This window comes from Gadus macrocephalus, chromosome 3 (assembly GCF_031168955.1).
Source record: "Gadus macrocephalus chromosome 3, ASM3116895v1".
Classification (NCBI taxonomy): Eukaryota; Metazoa; Chordata; class Actinopteri; order Gadiformes; family Gadidae; genus Gadus; species Gadus macrocephalus.
The window spans coordinates 9,022,291-9,041,818 of record NC_082384.1 but is presented as its reverse complement, the minus strand read 5'-3'; the positions used below and the strand labels follow the sequence as shown (position 1 = coordinate 9,041,818).

The 19,528-nt window shown below is 47.4% G+C and overlaps 1 protein-coding gene across 2 annotated transcripts; it reads left to right on the top strand.

Annotated features, from left to right (window-relative positions):
• Positions 1-247: 247 nt before the first annotated feature.
• Positions 248-18,962, top strand: npepps (aminopeptidase puromycin sensitive). 2 transcript variants are annotated; one of them, XM_060047073.1, is made up of 23 exons: positions 248-615; positions 3,064-3,148; positions 3,293-3,370; positions 3,687-3,808; positions 4,375-4,482; positions 4,817-5,017; positions 5,277-5,373; positions 5,466-5,499; positions 5,913-6,027; positions 6,704-6,868; positions 8,070-8,174; positions 8,294-8,354; positions 8,445-8,554; positions 9,953-10,016; positions 10,461-10,600; positions 11,657-11,791; positions 13,779-13,998; positions 14,521-14,663; positions 14,893-14,949; positions 15,222-15,329; positions 15,890-16,045; positions 16,274-16,321; positions 17,225-18,962. In XM_060047073.1, the coding sequence occupies exons 1-23, from the start codon at positions 322-324 to the stop codon at positions 17,372-17,374; spliced, it is 2,796 nt and encodes a 931-aa protein (XP_059903056.1). In that variant the 5' UTR covers positions 248-321; the 3' UTR covers positions 17,375-18,962. The 2 variants fall into 2 exon arrangements, with proteins under 2 accessions (XP_059903056.1, XP_059903055.1); XM_060047072.1 differs by having other exon boundaries at positions 3,064-3,154.
• Positions 18,963-19,528: the final 566 nt, after the last annotated feature.

The window sequence follows — 19,528 nt, the reverse complement described above, 5'->3', positions numbered from 1 at the left end:
TCTTATTATTACTATTGTTCTTGCTCTGTTCTTCTGCTTCTTCTTGTTCTTCTTGTTCTTGTTCTTGCTATTATTATTATATCACATTCATAAAGGGGAAACAAAACTTGTTTTCCTCATATAATTTTTACAAACAGAGAGCTATTTGCTATATGAACGTGTCGAAAATGTCGTGACATTTATGCGAGAAGGCACGCAACCTCCACAACGCGCTGACGTCTCCGGTGTAGTGGCGACGCGCTGACGCACCGCTATCAGTAGTTGTTTGGTTTTGAAGTGAGAGGGGAGGACTGAATCGGGGCAAACAGAGTACGGATTTTTATGTTGTTGGTTCTGGGCCGCTGGGTCTCACACGCATTCATACCAAGAGTCTCGACGTGCTTTCCAGCTCTGCTGCCGAGGACCATTTTGCGTAACTTCAATAAAATCAAATTCATAGTTCACATCCATAGCGCCGTCTCCGTCAACGCTGTCAGCCCATACAGAGCGACCATGCCTGAGAGGAGGCCCTTCGTCCGGCTGCCCACTGACGTCTTCCCAGTCAACTATGGGTTATGTCTGAAGCCCGATCTCATTGACTTCACGTTTGAAGGAAAACTGGAAGCTGCGGTTGAGGTGTGTAGTTACGGCGCCAGTGAATGTGTGCATTGATGTGTTTGTGCATGGCGGGCATCTTGTTATGTAATCAATTCAGCGAGCCAGCTAATTTGCCATGTTGGAAGGCTAGCGGCAGACTGCTAGCCATCTACCCACTAAGCTATCGCATATAGCTAGCCATCTAAGCTATCCCTGACAGGTAGCTAGCAATTAAGCTATCATAGATGGCTAGCCTTCAACTCACTAAGCTATTACATATAGCTAACCTTCTACCCAATAATCGTTTCACAGATAGATAGTCATCTATCCACTAAGCTACCAAATATAGCCAGTCATCTACACACTAAGCTATCACAGATAGCTAACCATCGATCCACTAATCTATCACATATAGCCAGTCATCTATCTAACAAGCTATCCCATATAGCTAACCATCCGCCTAACAGAAAGGTGACAATCTATCCACTAAGCCGACCCGCACAGATACCTCGCCATCTCCCCACTAAGCTATCACAGATAACGTTACCTGCTAGCCATCTACCCACTAACCCCTACTCAATAACCCCCACAGATACCTAACCAATAACCCCCACAGATACCTAACCAATAACCCCCACAGATACCTAACCATCCACCCACTTTGCCACCCATGACGAATAACTCGCCAGCTACCCACTAAGCTATAACATAGACCCACTAGCCATCTACCCACTAACCCCCACAGCTACTAGCGATCTACCAACCAAGCCAACCATGACAGATAGCTAGCCCTTTCACCAACCTCCCTATTTTGTCTTGTGTACGCTCAGAGTTCCATCGGTACGGCTCAAGTGCCCCTCATCCCATTGAGTAACAACTAGAAATTGTATTAATATTTGCGTGGCCTTTTTTGGCTTTTATTATTTCAATCATAACTTTATTGGCCTTAGCTTTTAATATATTTTTATACTGGTATAACAAAGTACTCCCTGGAACCTGCTCACGTACCCTCTAGGATGCGTCCACCCCTGGATTAGAATCACTGCATTAGGGTTTTTCACCACAGATAGCTAACCTTGTGGCCCAGATGACGACACAAGAAAGAGTTAATAATGAAGACAGCCCAACGAGTGTTGACGGAAAACATCTGTCTGTGTTCCATTTTAAGAAGGGATGTTTGATATATATATATATATATATATATATATATATATATATATATATCTCTAGCACGGTTCTCTCATAAGGTTGTCTTTCTTGCATCATGAGATATGCTGGCCAACAAACGTTGTGTAATTTTGATGTGGCCATCAATCCAACATGCTACAGCTAATGTTTGCTATATCAAACTGAATATAGCTACCTTTTATCAATTATACCTGTGTATTCAGTATGCTGCTTCGGCCGAGATCTGCTGGTATTTATCTCTACTAGTTTGACATTCATTCAATACCATTATCACCAGTATCTTTGTTTATCAAGTAATTGTTTCGACAGGCTGTGAATATCACTAGACATTGTGTTATTCGATTGTGTTTTATAATGATTGATAAAACAAATCGAGAAACGGCTCTAGTTTATCTTATATTGTTCCAATACATTTCATTGTCTGGCCACGGCACCATGGGTTTGTGTTCATCTTTCTGTACAGTGTCGATAAAGCGAGGGTTTTTAGGATATGAAACATGGGGCTTTTTGCTGTGTCCCATGTCTCTCACTCTCTCTCTCCGTAGACGAAAATCCATAATCTGCCAACATAAGTCCGATCTGAAGTCATCATGCTATTCACTCTGTCAGAACCTTATTGGAACTCACACATTTAGAATTTTGATTTTGAGTGAAGAAACACTGGGAAAACCTATTCTGTGTTTCCTTTTTTTTTCCCAAGGATATAACCCACTGTTATATTTTGTGTGTATATAAATATTTGAAGAATCCTCTGCTGAGGTGAAAGACCAGCTTTAAAGCTCCTTTAAGGCATGGCATCCGCAGGTCTATTGTTTTGCTGACAACCGTGGCCCGGTGCCATCAGCCAATGGGTTTGTTCTATAATTACTGCCTTCAATCTCCCGTGTAATACTCTGAATGCCCTGAGCTGCACTTTTCCTATTCAAATCACTAGCCCATGATCTCCAGGAGGTAGCCTGCTAGCTCTGTGCTGTTAACGCTGTGCTAGCCTGTTTGCTCCACCTCGAGTTGGTCTGTGATCCCAGTGCATGTTTGCCTCCGGTACACATTAGCCTTTAGAAGGTGTTAGCCTATAGCAGGTGTTAGCCTATAGCAGGTGTTGGCCTCTACGCAGGTGTTAGCCTAAAGCAGTAGCCTTTAGCAGCTTGGCTCAGGTTCTGATTGGATTTGCCCCCTCTGGTAGAGTGCTACATTTGTCTCTGGATACTGGAAAGGCTGATATGGACCTTTCCATTATTGGTCGGTTGTAGAGTTCAGATGGATAGGGTCTGTGAGTTGTACTGAGTGTTGTTTTCCCAGGTGACGCAGCCCACCAACCAGATTGTGATGAACTGCGCTGACATCGACATCATCACAGCGTCCTTCGTACCAGAAGGGGGAGAAGGTGAGGGTGAGGGATAGTTACACTCCTTTACAGCCCCCCACCCCACTGTCGTGAAGTTTTGAATTAGTCTCCTCAAAAGTCCCGAAACCCAACCCACATAATGCCCTGGATGTTTGAGTCACGTTTTCGCCGTTTGTCTTCCAGAGGTCAACGCAACAGGGTTCAACTACCAGAACGAAGACGAGAAGGTCACCCTCTCGTTCCCCAGCACCCTCCAGAAAGGTAAGCCCCCTCCTCTCTACCCCATGCTTTGTTTTGCAAGGCCGTCGTTTCTTTTGTTGCTGCGGAACAAAAACAAACAGCCGCCAAGTGTGTGTGTGTGTGTGTGTGTGTGTGTGTGTGTGTGTGTGTGTGTGTGTGTGTGTGTGTGTGTGTGTGTGTGTGTGTGTGTGTGTGTGTGTGTGTGTGTGTGTGTGTGTGTGTGTGTGTGCGTGCATTTACTTGTTTGTATGTCTGGGTCTATACGTTTGTGTGTGTGTGACATTGTGTGTGCGCATACTTTATATTTTACACTTGTGTGTTTATCCCCCACCCCCAGGGTCGGCTATATTGAAGATTGACTTTGTGGGGGAGCTCAACGACAAGATGAAGGGGTTTTATAGAAGTAAATATGCAAGTCCTTCCGGGGAAGTCCGCTACGCTGCTGTAACACAGTTTGAGGTACGCCAACACACACACCAACACACACACACACACCAACATCCACACACACCAACACGCACACCAACGCACACACACACCAACACGCACACACACACTAACACGCTCACACACACCCACACACTCCCACTCTCACACACACACACACACACACACCAACAGATGGTTTCCTGGGAGTAGAGGAGCCTCGAGTCTGCGTGTTGCAACATGGCCGGTTGTGTTGATGATGTCCAGAAATGGCCCAACACCTCTGTGTCATTCTATTTTTGTGTGAGTGTGTCATTCTATGTGTGTGTGTGTGTGTGTGTGTTGTTGAAGCTCAACAACAAAAATTTGTACAAAACAAATCTAACATTTGAAACGTGTATCAGTTAGTGCGCTCCTTGACCTGACGGGGTACTCCGAACTGTCTGTGTGGTGTGGCTGTGAGTTAAATGCCTGCAGATCCTTGCTCTCTTGCTGATGTTGTCTACTCTGACCCCTTTTCTCTCTGACTCCACCCCCCTCCCTCCCCGCTTGGTTTCCCCATCCCCACCCCCTCCATCTCTGGCGCCTTCCCATCGCAGGCCACGGACGCACGCCGGGCCTTCCCCTGTTGGGACGAGCCCGCCATCAAAGCCACCTTCGACATCACCCTGATCGTGCCCAAGGAGCGCGTGGCGCTGTCCAACATGGTATCCGCCTGTTTCTGATCCACTCAACCCTTGAAGTTTTATTTTTAGTTAAACAAAGCATTTTAATCTCAGTCGTATGTCGAAAAAGGCGATCTATGCATGTCATTTTTACTACAGCATTCTAAGAAAATCTATTGAAATGGAAATTTGAAGACCAAGTTAATGCATGCATATATCTTTCAGAAGACTTTTTCCATACAAATGATAAATTGCTGGCGACCTGCGACCTTCTCACTCCCCTTCTGTGACCCATCTATGGGTCGTGACCTACCGGTTGAGAAGCCACTGACCCAGTCCTATGTCCTAACTGGTGCCCCGTGTCTCTCCGACCCAGAATGTAATCGACAGAAAGCCGTACCCCGAGGACGCCGGCCTGGTGGAGGTGAAGTTCGCCACCACACCCATCATGTCAACGTACCTGGTGGCCTTCGTCATCGGAGAGTATGACTTTGTGGAGGGGCAATCGTCCGACGGTGTGCTGGTGCGCGTCTACACACCGTTGGGCAAGGCCGAGCAGGGGAAGTTTGCGTTGGAGGTGAGACTTTAGACTTTTACCACCGCATGACCAATTTGGGTTGGCTAGTTAACTGGGTTTTAGGTTGGCAGGTTAGGCTTCAGATCTTGATCGACCGGTTTCCTTTATGATGGGTAGCCGGTTACCTTTCTTTCTTCTTAGCTTTGTGTTTAGCTTCCTTCCGTGGAATTAAACTGCCAACACATCTTCTATTATTCATGAAGTTTTATCTGGCATTTATCCATGTTCATATACATCCCTCCCCCCATTGTCTTTGCAGGTCGCGATCAAAACCTTACCCTTCTACAAAGACTACTTCAATGTTCCCTATCCGTTGCCTAAAATTGATCTCATAGCCATCGCTGACTTTGCCGCTGGTGAGTGGGGTTCATACTTGTTCCTCCAGTAGAACATGCTGTGGCTGGACTGTGCCAGAGGCTCGTATGTAATGTATACTTCCTTTTTGCAGGTGCCATGGAGAACTGGGGTCTGGTCACATACAGGTACAGTGTTTAGTTTTGGGCTCCAGACATTGATCAAAAAGAAGGGATTAACATCATAATGTAACAGTAGTCACTGTTCTGGGCTGCCGTGGCCCGATTGTTGCTTTAGCTCAGGTGAAGGAATTAAAGGGGGCTCAGGGCATTTTGCACATGAAATTTGAATCGCCCTCCGTATTGGGATGTAGGGTTAACTTCGATTTCTTTGTCTTTTATTTGCATTTCATTTGATGCGTAGAATATTTGGTGAAATACCCTGAATGTATTCCACGGGGGCAACACAATGCCAGAAAGCCCTCGTGTAAAACAATGGCATTTCCTACACTGGTTGACTGTCCACCGTCCTTATGGCTGAAGCATCCGTTTGTTGCGCTGAGAGTTGGGGTGTTCATGTTGTGTTCCCCGACCCTTCCAAGGGAGACGGCACTGCTCATTGACCCCAAGAACTCCTGCTCCTCCTCTCGCCAGTGGGTGGCTCTGGTGGTCGGACACGAGCTGGCCCACCAGTGGTTCGGAAACCTGGTCACCATGGTAACTATCCACACTGAACCCCCGCCTAGCGCTTTTAACACGTGTTAAACTCCACCACCATTCCAACTTTGATGGCGGTAACCATTGGTGGTAAGTAACCATCAAATCTTCCTTAGAAATGGATTGTCAAGTGTTGCTATGGCACCTGGTTGTTGACAACAGCGTTGCTATGGGCCCCGGCCCTGAAGTACAGTGTTGCTATGGACGCTGGCCCTTCACAACGGCGTTGCTACGGGGCCCGGTCCTTAACCCCGCCAAAACTATGGCCACAGGTCCTTAATGACCAGCCTGGCTATCGGTTAGCAGCCCAACGTGGTAGGTCTCCTGCAGCGTCGCTGTTATGTAACCCAGCAACGCCAGGAGGAGTGGAACAGGTTGCTGTGGTTGCTATGCAGGGATGTATGTAGGGTTGGTGAGTTTCCAACGCTGAGCACAACATTCCTGCACTCTTGTTCTTGTTGTACATCTGGATTAGACCAATATTGTGATTCTCAGAGCTTGTCACTGTAAGCTTACTTGAATAAGTTAAATAAGTGATTGATAACAGCACCCTGTTTTAATGTGTGTGTGTGTGTGTGTGTGTGTGTGTGTGTGTGTGTGTGTGTGTGTGTGTGTGTGTGTGTGTGTGTGTGTGTGTGTGTGTGTGTGTGTGTGTGTGTGTGTGTGTGTGTGTTAGGAATGGTGGACCCACCTGTGGCTGAACGAGGGCTTTGCGTCCTGGATAGAGTACCTGTGTGTGGACCACTGCTTCCCCGAGTACGACATCTGGACCCAGTTCGTCTCCGCCGACTACACTCGTGCCCTGGAGCTGGACGCCCTGGACAACAGCCACCCCATTGAGGTCAGATACGCACACACTCGCACGTAGACGCATACATTCACATGCACCGGCGCACACACAAACAGACATACGTACAGGCAAACAAGCACGCACACAGATATGTGGCTCTTACAATCAATGACTCTCACTTACTCACACACCCACACCCCTATGAGACGCGCGCACACACAAACACACACACACAGGTTACGTAGGGCTGGGCCCTCAGAAAGGGGAGGATATGTAGGGAACAGTGGGGACTAGCAGGTCATAGAGTGAATCAACGGTTGCATAACACTGTTTGAGCGATGCAACATGCTCCGCCGCATACAAGGGTGTACGACACTGAGAGATGCATAACATGCATATTAATTTTTCATTGTGTTTACTGTAGTGCAACCACATGTGCTGCTGAGTACTGCTTTTAGTTTTGTCAAGAATAACCTGTGTGCGTGTGCGCATGTGTGCATGTCTGTTTTTCCCTGAAATGCAGGCTTTCTTTTTTTTGTTGTAGTTTTAAAATAATACTGCATGTAGAATAGCAAATGTGAAAACTTGTGCAACACTGTAGTAGCTATGTTTACTGATCTGACTTCCTGTTGTTGTTGTTATGCGAACTAATCTGACTTCCCTTAAACGCAGGGAATGGTTTCTGTAAAGATAAGAATATATCAACCAAACTATTACCCCACTCATTGACCATTTCCTTGTCAACATTTGATGGCTAGATAATATTACTGATCTGCTCTTTGACCACAACATATACTGTTTATCCGGTATCCGGTACCTAGCCAGGGAACCAGACATGAATCTTCGTGCTCATGTTTAATTTGCACTGGTACATTCATCTGCCCACCTCCTACTCCCCTTCAGACAGATTTCAAGCAGGCCTGGCCAGATCGGGCCAATCAAACACGTTTATCAAGCACGGGGCGGGTTTGAAACCATGTCTGAACAGATGATTGCCTCCTGGATCCTCCTTGAGGGTTAGGGTGAGGGCAGGTGCAGCCAACTAGGGACATATATTCTCACAGAGAATCTCTCTTACTGAGAGCAAACAGAAGCCTAGGCCATCTCCAACTAATTTCTAAACTAATGGCTCTTAAATCGTACCCAACACACTTTTTCTTTACAGAGAGCTCCTATATGAATATAATAATGTAAAAACCCTAGAAAGGATGCCAAATGGTGTGCCCCGTAACGTTCCCTTTGCGGTCTGCAGGTGAACGTCGGCCACCCGTCGGAAGTGGACGAGATCTTCGACGCCATCTCCTACAGCAAAGGCGCGTCGGTCATCCGCATGCTGCACGACTACATCGGAGACCAGGTAGATCACCCCAGCCCCCCACACCTTTCTGTTGCCACACCGACCTCCATGTTGTTACACTTCCTTTGGTTTACTTTGCTGCCGTTTGTGAGCCATGCCTCTTCCGTATTTTGTTGTAGGATTTTAGGAAAGGAATGAATGCCTATCTATTGAAGTTCCAGCATAAAAATGCATCGACAGGTAAGGCACACACAGGCTGGCGGCCTTGTCATTGTCCAGAATCGATTTGATTGGTTCCCCACCCTCTCTGACTCCCCGCCTCTCTCCCAGAGGACCTATGGGACTGCCTGGGACAGGCGAGTGGGAAGCCAATCGCGGAGGTGATGAGCTCTTGGACCCAACAGATGGGCTTCCCTATTATAGTAGTGGACCAGGAACAAGTAAGCCTCGACCCCCACCGCACCCTCTTACCCTGATGTTTACCCTCTGAAGGACCACACTGAGTCAAGGGCAAATATTTGATATCTAATTAAAGAACTCTGGCCCGGCTGAAAATACTGGCTGCTTACGGCCTCGCATACCATTTTATCCATCTATATCTGTATGAGATGCATGCCTTCTCTGGACTCTGTTGGCAGCGTTGGTTGGCAGATGAAGACGGCAGACTGTTAATGTTATTACTGCTGTAAAATAGAAAGTTGTAATACTTGTTCCAACTGAAGGGCCAGGGGCAGGGATAGCGTCAGGGTGTCCAGCCAAAGGTATGGGGTTCTCCAAGTGTCCACAGTCTACCTGGAGGCATCCTAGAACGAGAGGCCCCCTGCAAGTGTACCTGCTACCCACATGTAGCTGTACTCAGTCACTAATAGGGGTGTAACGGTACACAAAAGTCACGGTTCGGTACGTACTTTGGTTTTGAAGTCACGGTACCGTACAGGACGGTCCGGTTCATAGTTGAGAGGAAAATTTAAAAAACCTGCTTGTTTGTCAACATTGGAGAATGGCCGTAGATCAGCAGCCATGAAAACACCAATAGCCTTGTATATGGCTAGCTTGCACAGCTTGCTTTTTTTTTTCACAACAACCGTGATAGAAACACCTCAATGGTGCCTTTTTCAAATGCGTGTGCATGTTAAAGTGCTGTTCGTAGACACGGTGAGCCCTCTCCGCAGCCGGTGAGCCTGTCGGAGACCCTCTCCGTAGCTTACGATGAGCATCCAATATTTTTTAACTATCCGTCATGCAACGGAGACAGCAAGGGCTGTGATTGGTCCTCTAACAAAATCATTTCCGGAATCACTTCTCTGGTTTGACTTTTCACCTTATTTACTTTGTACATTGTTTAAATTGCGCATTAAGGACCAATAAAACACCAAATAAGATTTGAAACGCTTTGGAAGTTTATTTACAACGCTACTTACATGGTTTGTAGTCAACATATAAGATCCATCGGGCGGCGAATTGCATTGCGTGTCCGACAACCCAGACGGAGAACTGCGAATGCTCGAGGATCACGGAGTCGGAGTAGTATACTTTGGCTATGGTCCGTGGGGAACTCTGACCTCAGGTTTTAAATTCTGCATCGCATAACAAGCCTTTACATTCGCCATATAAACGCTATGTCCGCAACATTTACGCACTGCATTTCACCTCTGTAACCACCCAGAAGTGCGTGTACCGTGACGGTTCGGTACCAATACGTGTATCGTTACACCCCTAGTCACTAAGTCTCTTTGGATGAACGGGTCTAGGGAGTACTCAGTAGTTATAGTAAACCGTGTGTGTGTGGTGCAGCATCTCATGAAGCCAGCCTGACCTTCTGACCTTCTGGTTCCTAGCAAGGAGACGACCGCATCATCAAGCTCTCTCAGAAGAAGTTCTGTGCCAGTGGACCACACACCGGTGAGCTGGGTCCACTTCTACTAATGCAACACTGAGGAGCAGTCACATGACCCCAGGGCTTGGCCCATAGCTACTATCACACTGACTAGCAGTCACATGACCCCAGGGCTGGGCCCATATCTACTATCACACTGACTAGCAGTCACATGACCCCAGGGCTTGGCCCATATCTACGATCACACTGACTAGCAGTCACATGACCCCAGGGCTGGGCCCATATCTACGATCACACTGACTAGCAGTCGCATGACCCCAGGGCTGGGCCCATATCTACTATCACACTGACTAGCAGTCGCATGACCCCAGGGCTGGGCCCATATCTACTATCACACTGACTAGCAGTCACATCACACCAGGGCTTGCTACGGGAACTCAGTATTTCCTGCACATGTCAGAACCAAGTGCATGTGGTGGCTGACGGTGTCTGCCCCTCTGCTGGCCCAGCCGAGGAGTGTCCCAGTTGGATGGTGCCCGTCAGCATCTGCACCAGCGACGACCCTAGCCACGCCTGTCACAAGGTGCTGCTGGATGGAACGGACGCCACCATCACCCTCAACAATGTCCGGCCAGACCAGTGGGTCAAGGTACGTCCTTGTCACACCAGGCTGCCCCGCTGTCACCCTAGCTGGCAACGGTTCAGACTTGAGCCAGGTCGAGCGCTTTGGTGAAGGGGGTTGGTGGGAGTTGTAGTTCCTGGAGGTTTTAAGGTCCTGAAGGTGCCAGGGAGGCAGAGCACTAGTTTGAAGAGCTTTTTTTGATTTTCCTTTTAGATATTTTTGTGCAGCTTACACTGAAGCTGCAATGAATCTCTGCAACCCGTATATATTCTGCATCTCGCAATTAAAGATAAAACTTGACTCATACCATCAGAGGTCACTTCACTGTCACTGCAATGCTTTCATGGACAACATACACCTGGGTCTTGCCGTGTTCCAGGCTGAAACGGTTCTCTGAATTGTGTTTTTAGGAAATGTAATTTTTTAGGGCTTAAACAAAACACCTATTTCCCTCATGCAAAGTTTCGGTTTTCAATCATTGAGTATTCTGTTCCACCACATCCTAGTCCAACCATAGCCTGTGGTTGTGTGTTTAGCATTAACAAGCAGTAAGCTAGTCATGAGCTGAGGTTGGCGACTTCTGCGTCCTCCTCTCTTCATTCATTACCCTGTGCTCGCGTTGTACATATTTACTCTAGTCTCGCCACGCCTCAGGCTTTGTGTGCATTGCACAGACTTGTGAGATAAACGGTGACATGACTTTGAGAAGAACAGATTGCGGATGGGTCGCTCGCTAGCTAGGGTTAAAGCTTCCAGAGCTCACATAGCCTGTAGCATACTCTCCAAGGAAGCTCTGTAGGCATAGCTGTCTAACACACCCCTGCTAGCATACCCTGGGCTAGCATACCGTAGGCTAGAACGCCGCGCAGGCTAACCCTTCTGTCTGGTGCTATTTGCATGATCAAACCAAAACCTGAAGGATTAAATCCGACCATTTGGTAGCATAAGAATATCCTGTTTCACTTGGAAATACGCCCTAGATCACAAAAGACAAGCTCCCCACGCTCCGTCACGTTGTTGCTAGAGAGATGCAGACTCACTAACCAGTTGACAAACTAAAGTGTGTGTGTGTGTGTGTGTTAGATAAACCCGGGTACCGTAGGGTTTTACCGGCTCCAGTACAGCACCTCCATGCTGGAGAGTCTGCTGCCGGGGGTCCGGGACCTCAGCCTGCCCCCTGTCGACCGTCTGGGACTGCAGAACGACCTCTTCTCCCTGGTGAGTACACCCACACCTGGATGCACACACGCATGCATAAACACACCAGTGTTCACGTTAGCCGGCTATAGCCGGACATTGGCTGATTGCACGCACGCATGGCCGGTATAATAAAATGTAAACGGCCCACATGTCCGAGAAAAGAAAAAATAAGTTTGCATTTATGTATGAATGAATCAGTAGCATATGAAAACCAGTAGCGGTTCCTGGCCGAGCTCACCAGGGAGGCAAACACGAACGCGGAATTCATGAACGCGCACAGTGCACCCGCACATGCATGTTTTTTCTAAAGCGTAGGCCTACACTAATTAAAAAAAATATATATCTCGCGTGACGCGTTGTTTGGAGGCTAAACTACGCGCAGGTTTAGGTTTTCTCGGAACGAGGCTTTTCTCTCCAAAACAGGATTAAAACCTCTATCAGAAACCGCCGAGCTCTCACTCGCACATCTTCACCCCCTCACACACGAGTCTTCACCCCCCCCCCCACACACACACCGTGTCATGTGACCATTTCCCTGCAGCGCAGCCGGAGTTGGAACACATCTGCTGTGTGGAAATCACTTGGAGGAGGAGGCTTTGATGGGGCTAGTGTGTGTATTAGGGGTGGGGGTAGGGGGGCTGTGTGTATGTGGGGGGAGCTACATCTGTGTGTGTGTGTGGGGGGGGGGTTAGTCTTGGTGTATGTGGCTACGCAAACGTGATGATGATTAGCCGACCAGGCGGCTGGTGTTCACCTTCCTGTTACGCATTAAGCGGGATGGGTTACTCATTACAGAGCACTGCAGCGCCCTCTGTTTAGCCTGCATCTATCTCGTAACAGGGACCAGCTCAGGTTAGCCCTAACTAGTGCAGGGGCCGGGTCTTTAGGTTGCATGGTGTTGCTTCCAGTCTTGACTGTTTAATCATATAGCCCTTAATGACTTGAGGACTAGGAGAACTCTCCAAAACCCATTGGGAAGAAACCTTGTTTAGAAGGATCACATAAGAGGGACCTTCCTTCCACTGTGTTAATGTGTTTAGGGTACATTGTGTTTGTTGAGGGTACATTATGCGTGTTTAGGGAAGTGTGGTTATTATTTAGCCTTTTCACAAATGCACTGTAGAGTGGACATTCTCCGGATTATACCCGGACGTATGCGTGAATGTAAATATCCTACCACTCTGGACTAGTTTACCTAGAGTTAACCGGCCAGGCCCCCAGTGTAAAGTTCAGAGAGGCGTAGAGTTCACGAGGAACGAGTGGCGTGTGGAGGATGTTTCTATCATGCGAGTTTTGCGAAACCGTGTTGCTGCTTCGTTCTTTTCTCTCCTCGCCTTTATTTTGCGTTTCGACTTCTTTCTGCTTTCTGCTCATTCGTTGATATTGCGAATAAGTCGAAATAAGTGCAGCATTGATATCACCGCTAAAAGAGTGAGCAAGAGTCACTAAGAACCTTATATCTTCGATGAAGACTGCGACTTCCGCTTCTGCCTCAGGTTGAACTTAAATTGACCTTGAACGCCCGTGGATTAACTTCCTCCTTCCAAGGTTACAAAGAACACAAGTGGGCTTGGGTGTTGACAATGGAACAGAGATGTGTCTGCCCCCATACAGCACGGCTGATGCTATGAGGTCAATGCTATGAGGTCAATGCTATGAGTCAACCTGTTAACCGGGGAGTGACACACTTCTGTTGGTGGGTTTGGATGAGCAGAAAGGAGGTGACTGGTGGATGCGAACCACCATGAGCTCATTTCATAATCTCTCTAATCCTCTCTCTATGTCTGGATTCTCCTTGTGAACTCTCTCTGTCTGTCTCTCCCGTTCCCTCTGTGTCCCTCCCTCCCCTCTTGTTTTATCTGTCCCTATCCCTTTCCCCCTTCACTCTTTCACTCTCTTTTCCCTCCCTTTTGTCACTCACCTCCCTCCCTCTTTCGCTCTAAATTTCCCCTTTCCTCATTCTTTTGCTTCCACCCTCTATTTTGGTTCCCCCCCCCCCCCCCAGTCCCGTGCAGGGATGATCAGCACGGTGGATGTGCTGCGGCTCATGGAGGCCTTTATCAACGAGCCCAACTACACGGTGTGGAGCGACCTGAGCTGCAACCTGGGCGTGCTGTCCTCCCTGCTCTCCAACACAGACTTCCACGAGGAGATCCAGGAGTTCATCAGGGACCTGTTCACGCCCGTGGGCCTTAGCCTGGGCTGGGACAGCAAGCCCGGGGAAGGTGAGGGCAAGAGGGTGGGCTGGAACAGCAAGCCTGGGGAAGGAGAGGGCAGGCGGGGTGGAACAGCAAGCCTGGGGAGAGGGAAGGCGGGGTGGCGCAACTGGTGGACCGGAGGTCAAAGGTGTGCCTCTGCAGAGTGTGCGCCTCACTTTTATGCCTGGAATGCTTGGCAATAAAAGGAAGGCTTTTTGTATGACTAGGAGATAAGAATACAAGGGTACAGATATCAAATATGTGAATAGCTGTGAACACAACGGTATGGTTATAAAATACAAATACAAGATATACCTTTTTATTATATTTTTTTTTATTAACTATATACAATATAAATGAAAAACATTTACAAATATATCTATCTTTGTCTGGACTGATGGCTATATGTATAGAATGCAGATATTCATCCATCTATTTATCCATCATCATTGTCATATCACAAATCATTCTGATTTACCTCTTGGAACCGTCCAATGGGAGCCCTGTACGGTTTGTCGTCGTGGTAACCAGCGTGTGTTTGTTGTGCAGGCCATCTGGAGGCCCTGCTGCGGGGCCTGGTCCTAGGGAAGCTTGGCAAGGCGGGCCACAAGGCAACGCTGGAGGAGGCTCGCCTCCGCTTCAAGGAGCACGTCGAGGGGAGGCAGGTCCTGTCTGCCGACCTCCGCAGCCCGGTGAGAAACACCACCAAACAGCACTGCTAAAACACACTGATGAACCACCGCAACCCAGCACTGCTAAAACACACTGATCCTGCTTGGTTGGACCAACTCCACCATCGCCGTGAACCTCACCACCACCCATCACTGCTAATGCACACATTGATCCGGTTTGGTGGCACCAACATCACCAAGACTCTTGAGTGTAGAGGATGTGGAAACGTTGTCTTGTGTTCTTCACCAGGTGTATCTAACGGTGTTGAAGCATGGGGACAGTGCAACACTGGACACCATGCTGAAGGTACAGACCCTCTGATTTGCTGCCTGCCCTCTTCCCCAAATTCTCTCTCACCCTCTCTCTCACATCCGTAACTCTCTTGGTCTGGCTCTTTCTACTGTTCTCATTGCCTTTTCTCTCTCATTATCTCTCGCTCGATCTCTCTCAATTCCTTTCTCTCCAATTCAAAGAGCTTCATTGAGAAGGCAAATGAACAAAGCCAAAGCAGAACAAGATACATGCAAGATAAATAGTCTGAAACACCCGATACAATAAACAACCCACTCTGTCCCCAGCTCCACAAGCAAGCAGACATGCAAGAGGAGAAGAACCGCATCGAGAGGGTCCTGGGAGCCATCTCCGCCCCAGACCTCATCCAGAAGGTGCTCATCTTCGCCCTGTCGGTACGTATCCCCCGCCATCAACGTTTTCACACCCCTACTGCGTGGGGCTTGCTCTCCAGACTGGAGTGAATAAAGGTTTCATTACCTAGGCTGTGCTGGCTGGTGTTTGCTCAAGCACCCACGCTGAAGACACCCACGGGAACAGCAGCAACCCTGCTTGTGCAAGGGCTGTTTGCAGAGTCGTGACTCGAAGGGCCTCTATTTTACCACCATATGTGAGGTTGATCTAGCCGTTAAATAGCAGCTCAAAATCCATCCGTAGTAGAAGGGTGTTCAAATAAGGTGCATTTAGTGCCCAAGCTGCCATGTAAACACGGAAGCCTGAACCGAACGCGGTTGCACACCCAGGCGATCATTGCGGCCGACATAAGGTTCACCACTGAATAACACTGAAACCGGGTTTCAGGTTGGGTGAATTAATCCTGCGCTGTCGCCTAGCGTCAGATATTCGCGTCGCACCCGATGACGACCGGTGCAGTTAGGGGGTGCTGTTGCGCAGTTTTGATTCAAGATTCCTCCGAGAGCCCGTTTTTTGACGTGTTGTCTTGGGGGTTGTGTAGGACGACGTGCGGCCCCAGGACACGGTGTCTGTCATCGGGGGCGTGGCCGAGGGCAGCAAGCAGGGCCGGAAGGCCGCCTGGAAGTTTGTGAAGGACAACTGGGAGGAGTTACACAACCGCTACCAGGGCGGCTTCCTCATCTCACGCCTCATCAAGGTGGGCGCGGCCGTGGATGGACGAACGATATCGGATAACTTTGCATACTAGGAGTTGTTATGTTTATGAATGTTTTTGTGGGGTTTAAATTGTGAACGTTGCAATCGCCTTGAGGTATTTCTTTGTCTCAGTATTGAAATTGTTCGTTTTTTTTATCATCTATCGTGTATTCCGTCACTAATAGGTTTATTTACTTGGTTACCTTCTACTTTCATTGTTTTTTTGCAGCTCTCTGTAGATGGATTCGCTAATGAGAAAATGGCAGCTGAGGTCAAGGTAGGAACATTTTTATAAAAATAACCGAAACAATGATGTTTCTGTGTTGTTGTTTTTTTTTTTGCTATCGTCACGATTGAAATAGTTTGATATCAAGTGACGTTGTTGAATCGAGCCACATATTTATGACCGGGGAACTGATCTTGGATAACTTCCACCTCTGTAGATAAAGAGGAAGAACACAATTTAGTGTCAAAGTACCATAAAGCCAAGATGACAGCTCCATAGTGAAATAAAGGAGAACTTTGTGCTGCCTGGTCTATAGTCCAGATCTATCTTCTTGAATGCTTAAAAAATCGACACGGTGTAAATCTATGTATATTTGTTGACCGTAGAAATTGGACATTTGGACCAATATGTAAGCCAGTATTTTGCGGGGGAAATATGCAAGTTAACTCGTAACATGAAGCTGTATTGAAATCTAAGTAGTGGAGTGACACTTGGTCTTTAAAATTCTAGCAAATCTCTGTACCCCAGGTCGTGCAGCACTATTACTAGTTTTGTGTAGCTACTCTAGTGTTGATAGTGGGCGTTGATTGTTCCCAGCCCGTCTTTGATATATCAGATATATTTATATTCAATAGATTTGTTGAGTACTTCTTCTGAATGGTCAATTACCGCCTTCAGCAGTCTGTTATATCTGAAGAGCGTCCCACTGCTACGAATGACAAACCGTTGCTATGGACACTATTCTCCACCGCAGAATAGATCTGAACTTTTAATGGGGCGGAAGCAATAATATCATTGTAGATGAAGACCATCCATTTTTGTTATATTTCTTGAACATGTAGCCGTGTAATAAGCTGATGACTCCCCGCGTGCCTTCTGGGTTTATTTTGCCATTGTGCCGTCTTCCCGCCCATGACCCCCTCACACACCTCCTCCTCCTCCTCTCTCATCCAGAGCTTCTTTGAGAGCCACCAGGCCCCCGCGGCCGAGCGCACCGTGCAGCAGTGCTGCGAGAACATCCTCCTCAACGCCGCCTGGCTGAAGAGGGACACCGACGACATCCACCAGTACCTGCTGCAGCGGAAAGGCCCTCCTACCGTCTGAGCCACGCCCTGCTTCTTCACCACCTCCTCCTCCTCCTCCGCCCCCCTGCCCTGTCTAGCAGCCGGCTCCCTCTCTCCAACCCCCCCGCCACGGGAGAGCAGATGAAACAGCTTCTTCTCTTTCTTTCTTTTCCTCTTTTGTTTTGCCTCTTCTTCAAAGAAACTGATATAAAAAGAAAAAAAATAACTAACGCAAGAAGACCAACGCCAAGAATTTAGCCAAGTATTGGACACCTAGAGACTCTGCTGCTACAGAGAGTCCTCGCTGCTCCCATTCTGCCCTCCCTCAATGCTAGGACACGCCTCCTGGGGACACGCCTCCTGACCAGACAACCGTCGGTGATTTCACCATACAGCACGCACAGACACACATGCACACATGGAACATTCACACACAGACTAAAACAACACACACACACACACACACACACACACACACACACACACACACACACACACACACACACACACACACACACACACACACACACACACACACACACACACACACACACACACACACACACACACACACACACACACACCTGAACCTCATAAACCTGCTAGATTACTGCCCTGGTTCACTGGGCCTAATGCATATCCACCACCAGTTGTTTTGGAAAGAAACTGAATCCCGTGTTCTTCATGCATGATTCCGTGTTTCTTTGTGACCTTTCTTCCATTCTCAATTTCATGTCCAATCCCCCCCCGGCGATCCCTGTGGCCGGCTACGGGCTCGAGGGCCCGTGGGCAGAATGGGGCCGAGGCGCGCGGCCTCGCCCGGTGACGGCGTTCTTCCGCTGCCCTGCTCCGCCGCTAACCTAGCGATTAGCATGAGCGAGCAGCGCTAGCATGGTACTATGTTGTATACTGTATATTTGCAAGCATTTCTTGCGGACCACGGTCCTGGAAAGCGTAGACGGCAATGTTCATGATGACCTGTCTCCAGCGCACCTCCCCCCCCCCCCCCCCACCACATATCATCGACCCGTGTCTCGTTAGGCTCCGCCCGTACAGTTCCGAAGCGATCCAAGACCGCAAGGTGTGTAAAGCAAGCACCTCCCCCTCCTCTACAGCCACTCCCCTCAACAAAATGACTAAAAAACAAATCTTTCATAGGACGTCAGATAAAGTGATTTGTTTAAATGCTAGAATGATTGTGTATTCTGAAGAAGAAAATAACGTATTATGATTATGACATTACTTTTGGGGCCTTTTACTTTGAAATAACATCAGGTGATCCTGTAGAGTTGGCGCGATGGCCCGGTCTTTGATGTGATGTGTTCCTCTTACGCTGTTGAACTCAGAAGCCTTAAATTGGTCAACTGGTTTGCAATAATAATAATTATTAATATTAAGTGGTAGTGAGTTCCACGGGAAATCTAATGTGACAATTATTAAACTAGTAAACATCTATGTAGAATTTACCATTTTTGATGTGGCGCTGAATACTTATATTTAAAAAAGAAAAAAAAAACATTACCGGAGAATATCATCCAACTTGCTGTCTTTACCCTGAAACATTTGTTGTGCTTTTATGATTTAAACATACAGTTGGTGTTCATTAAAGTGAGAGAGTACAAAATGTGTCCATTTGGTTCCATTGATTTTTCTGAATGTGGTGTGGGTGTTTATGAAAACCATTGATCTACAAATGAACACTCAATGAAACAGTAGAAGATATTTTAGCCGTGGCCTAGCAATCATGGCAGATTACTAAATGGCAAGACTTAAATGTGGTTGAGTTGAATGCTGTATAAAAGAATCAAATCAGTCTGAATTTAGCTGATTATGGAGAAAGGAATTCAATGACGCAGCCGGAAATGTAATTTTTTGATTTGATCCAGTTCAACTTTCTGGTGTTTCAACATGGTAATGATGGAAGACTCATAGCATGAATGATGGGATGGAATTTTGTTTTGCTGAAATAAATGAAGTTGTGGTGCAATAAAGCAACCTTCTGGGGTATATTTATACTTTAATTACATGACTAGTAGTAGTCACCACCAACTTTCAATTACTGTGAACTGATAACATTTGTTTACAGCAGTCTCATACTTATCTGATGTAATATCTAATTATAATAAAACAAGTCTTAACATTGGATTATAATTATGTTTTATACGATTTTTAATCCTCGGTAGTCTGAATTGTA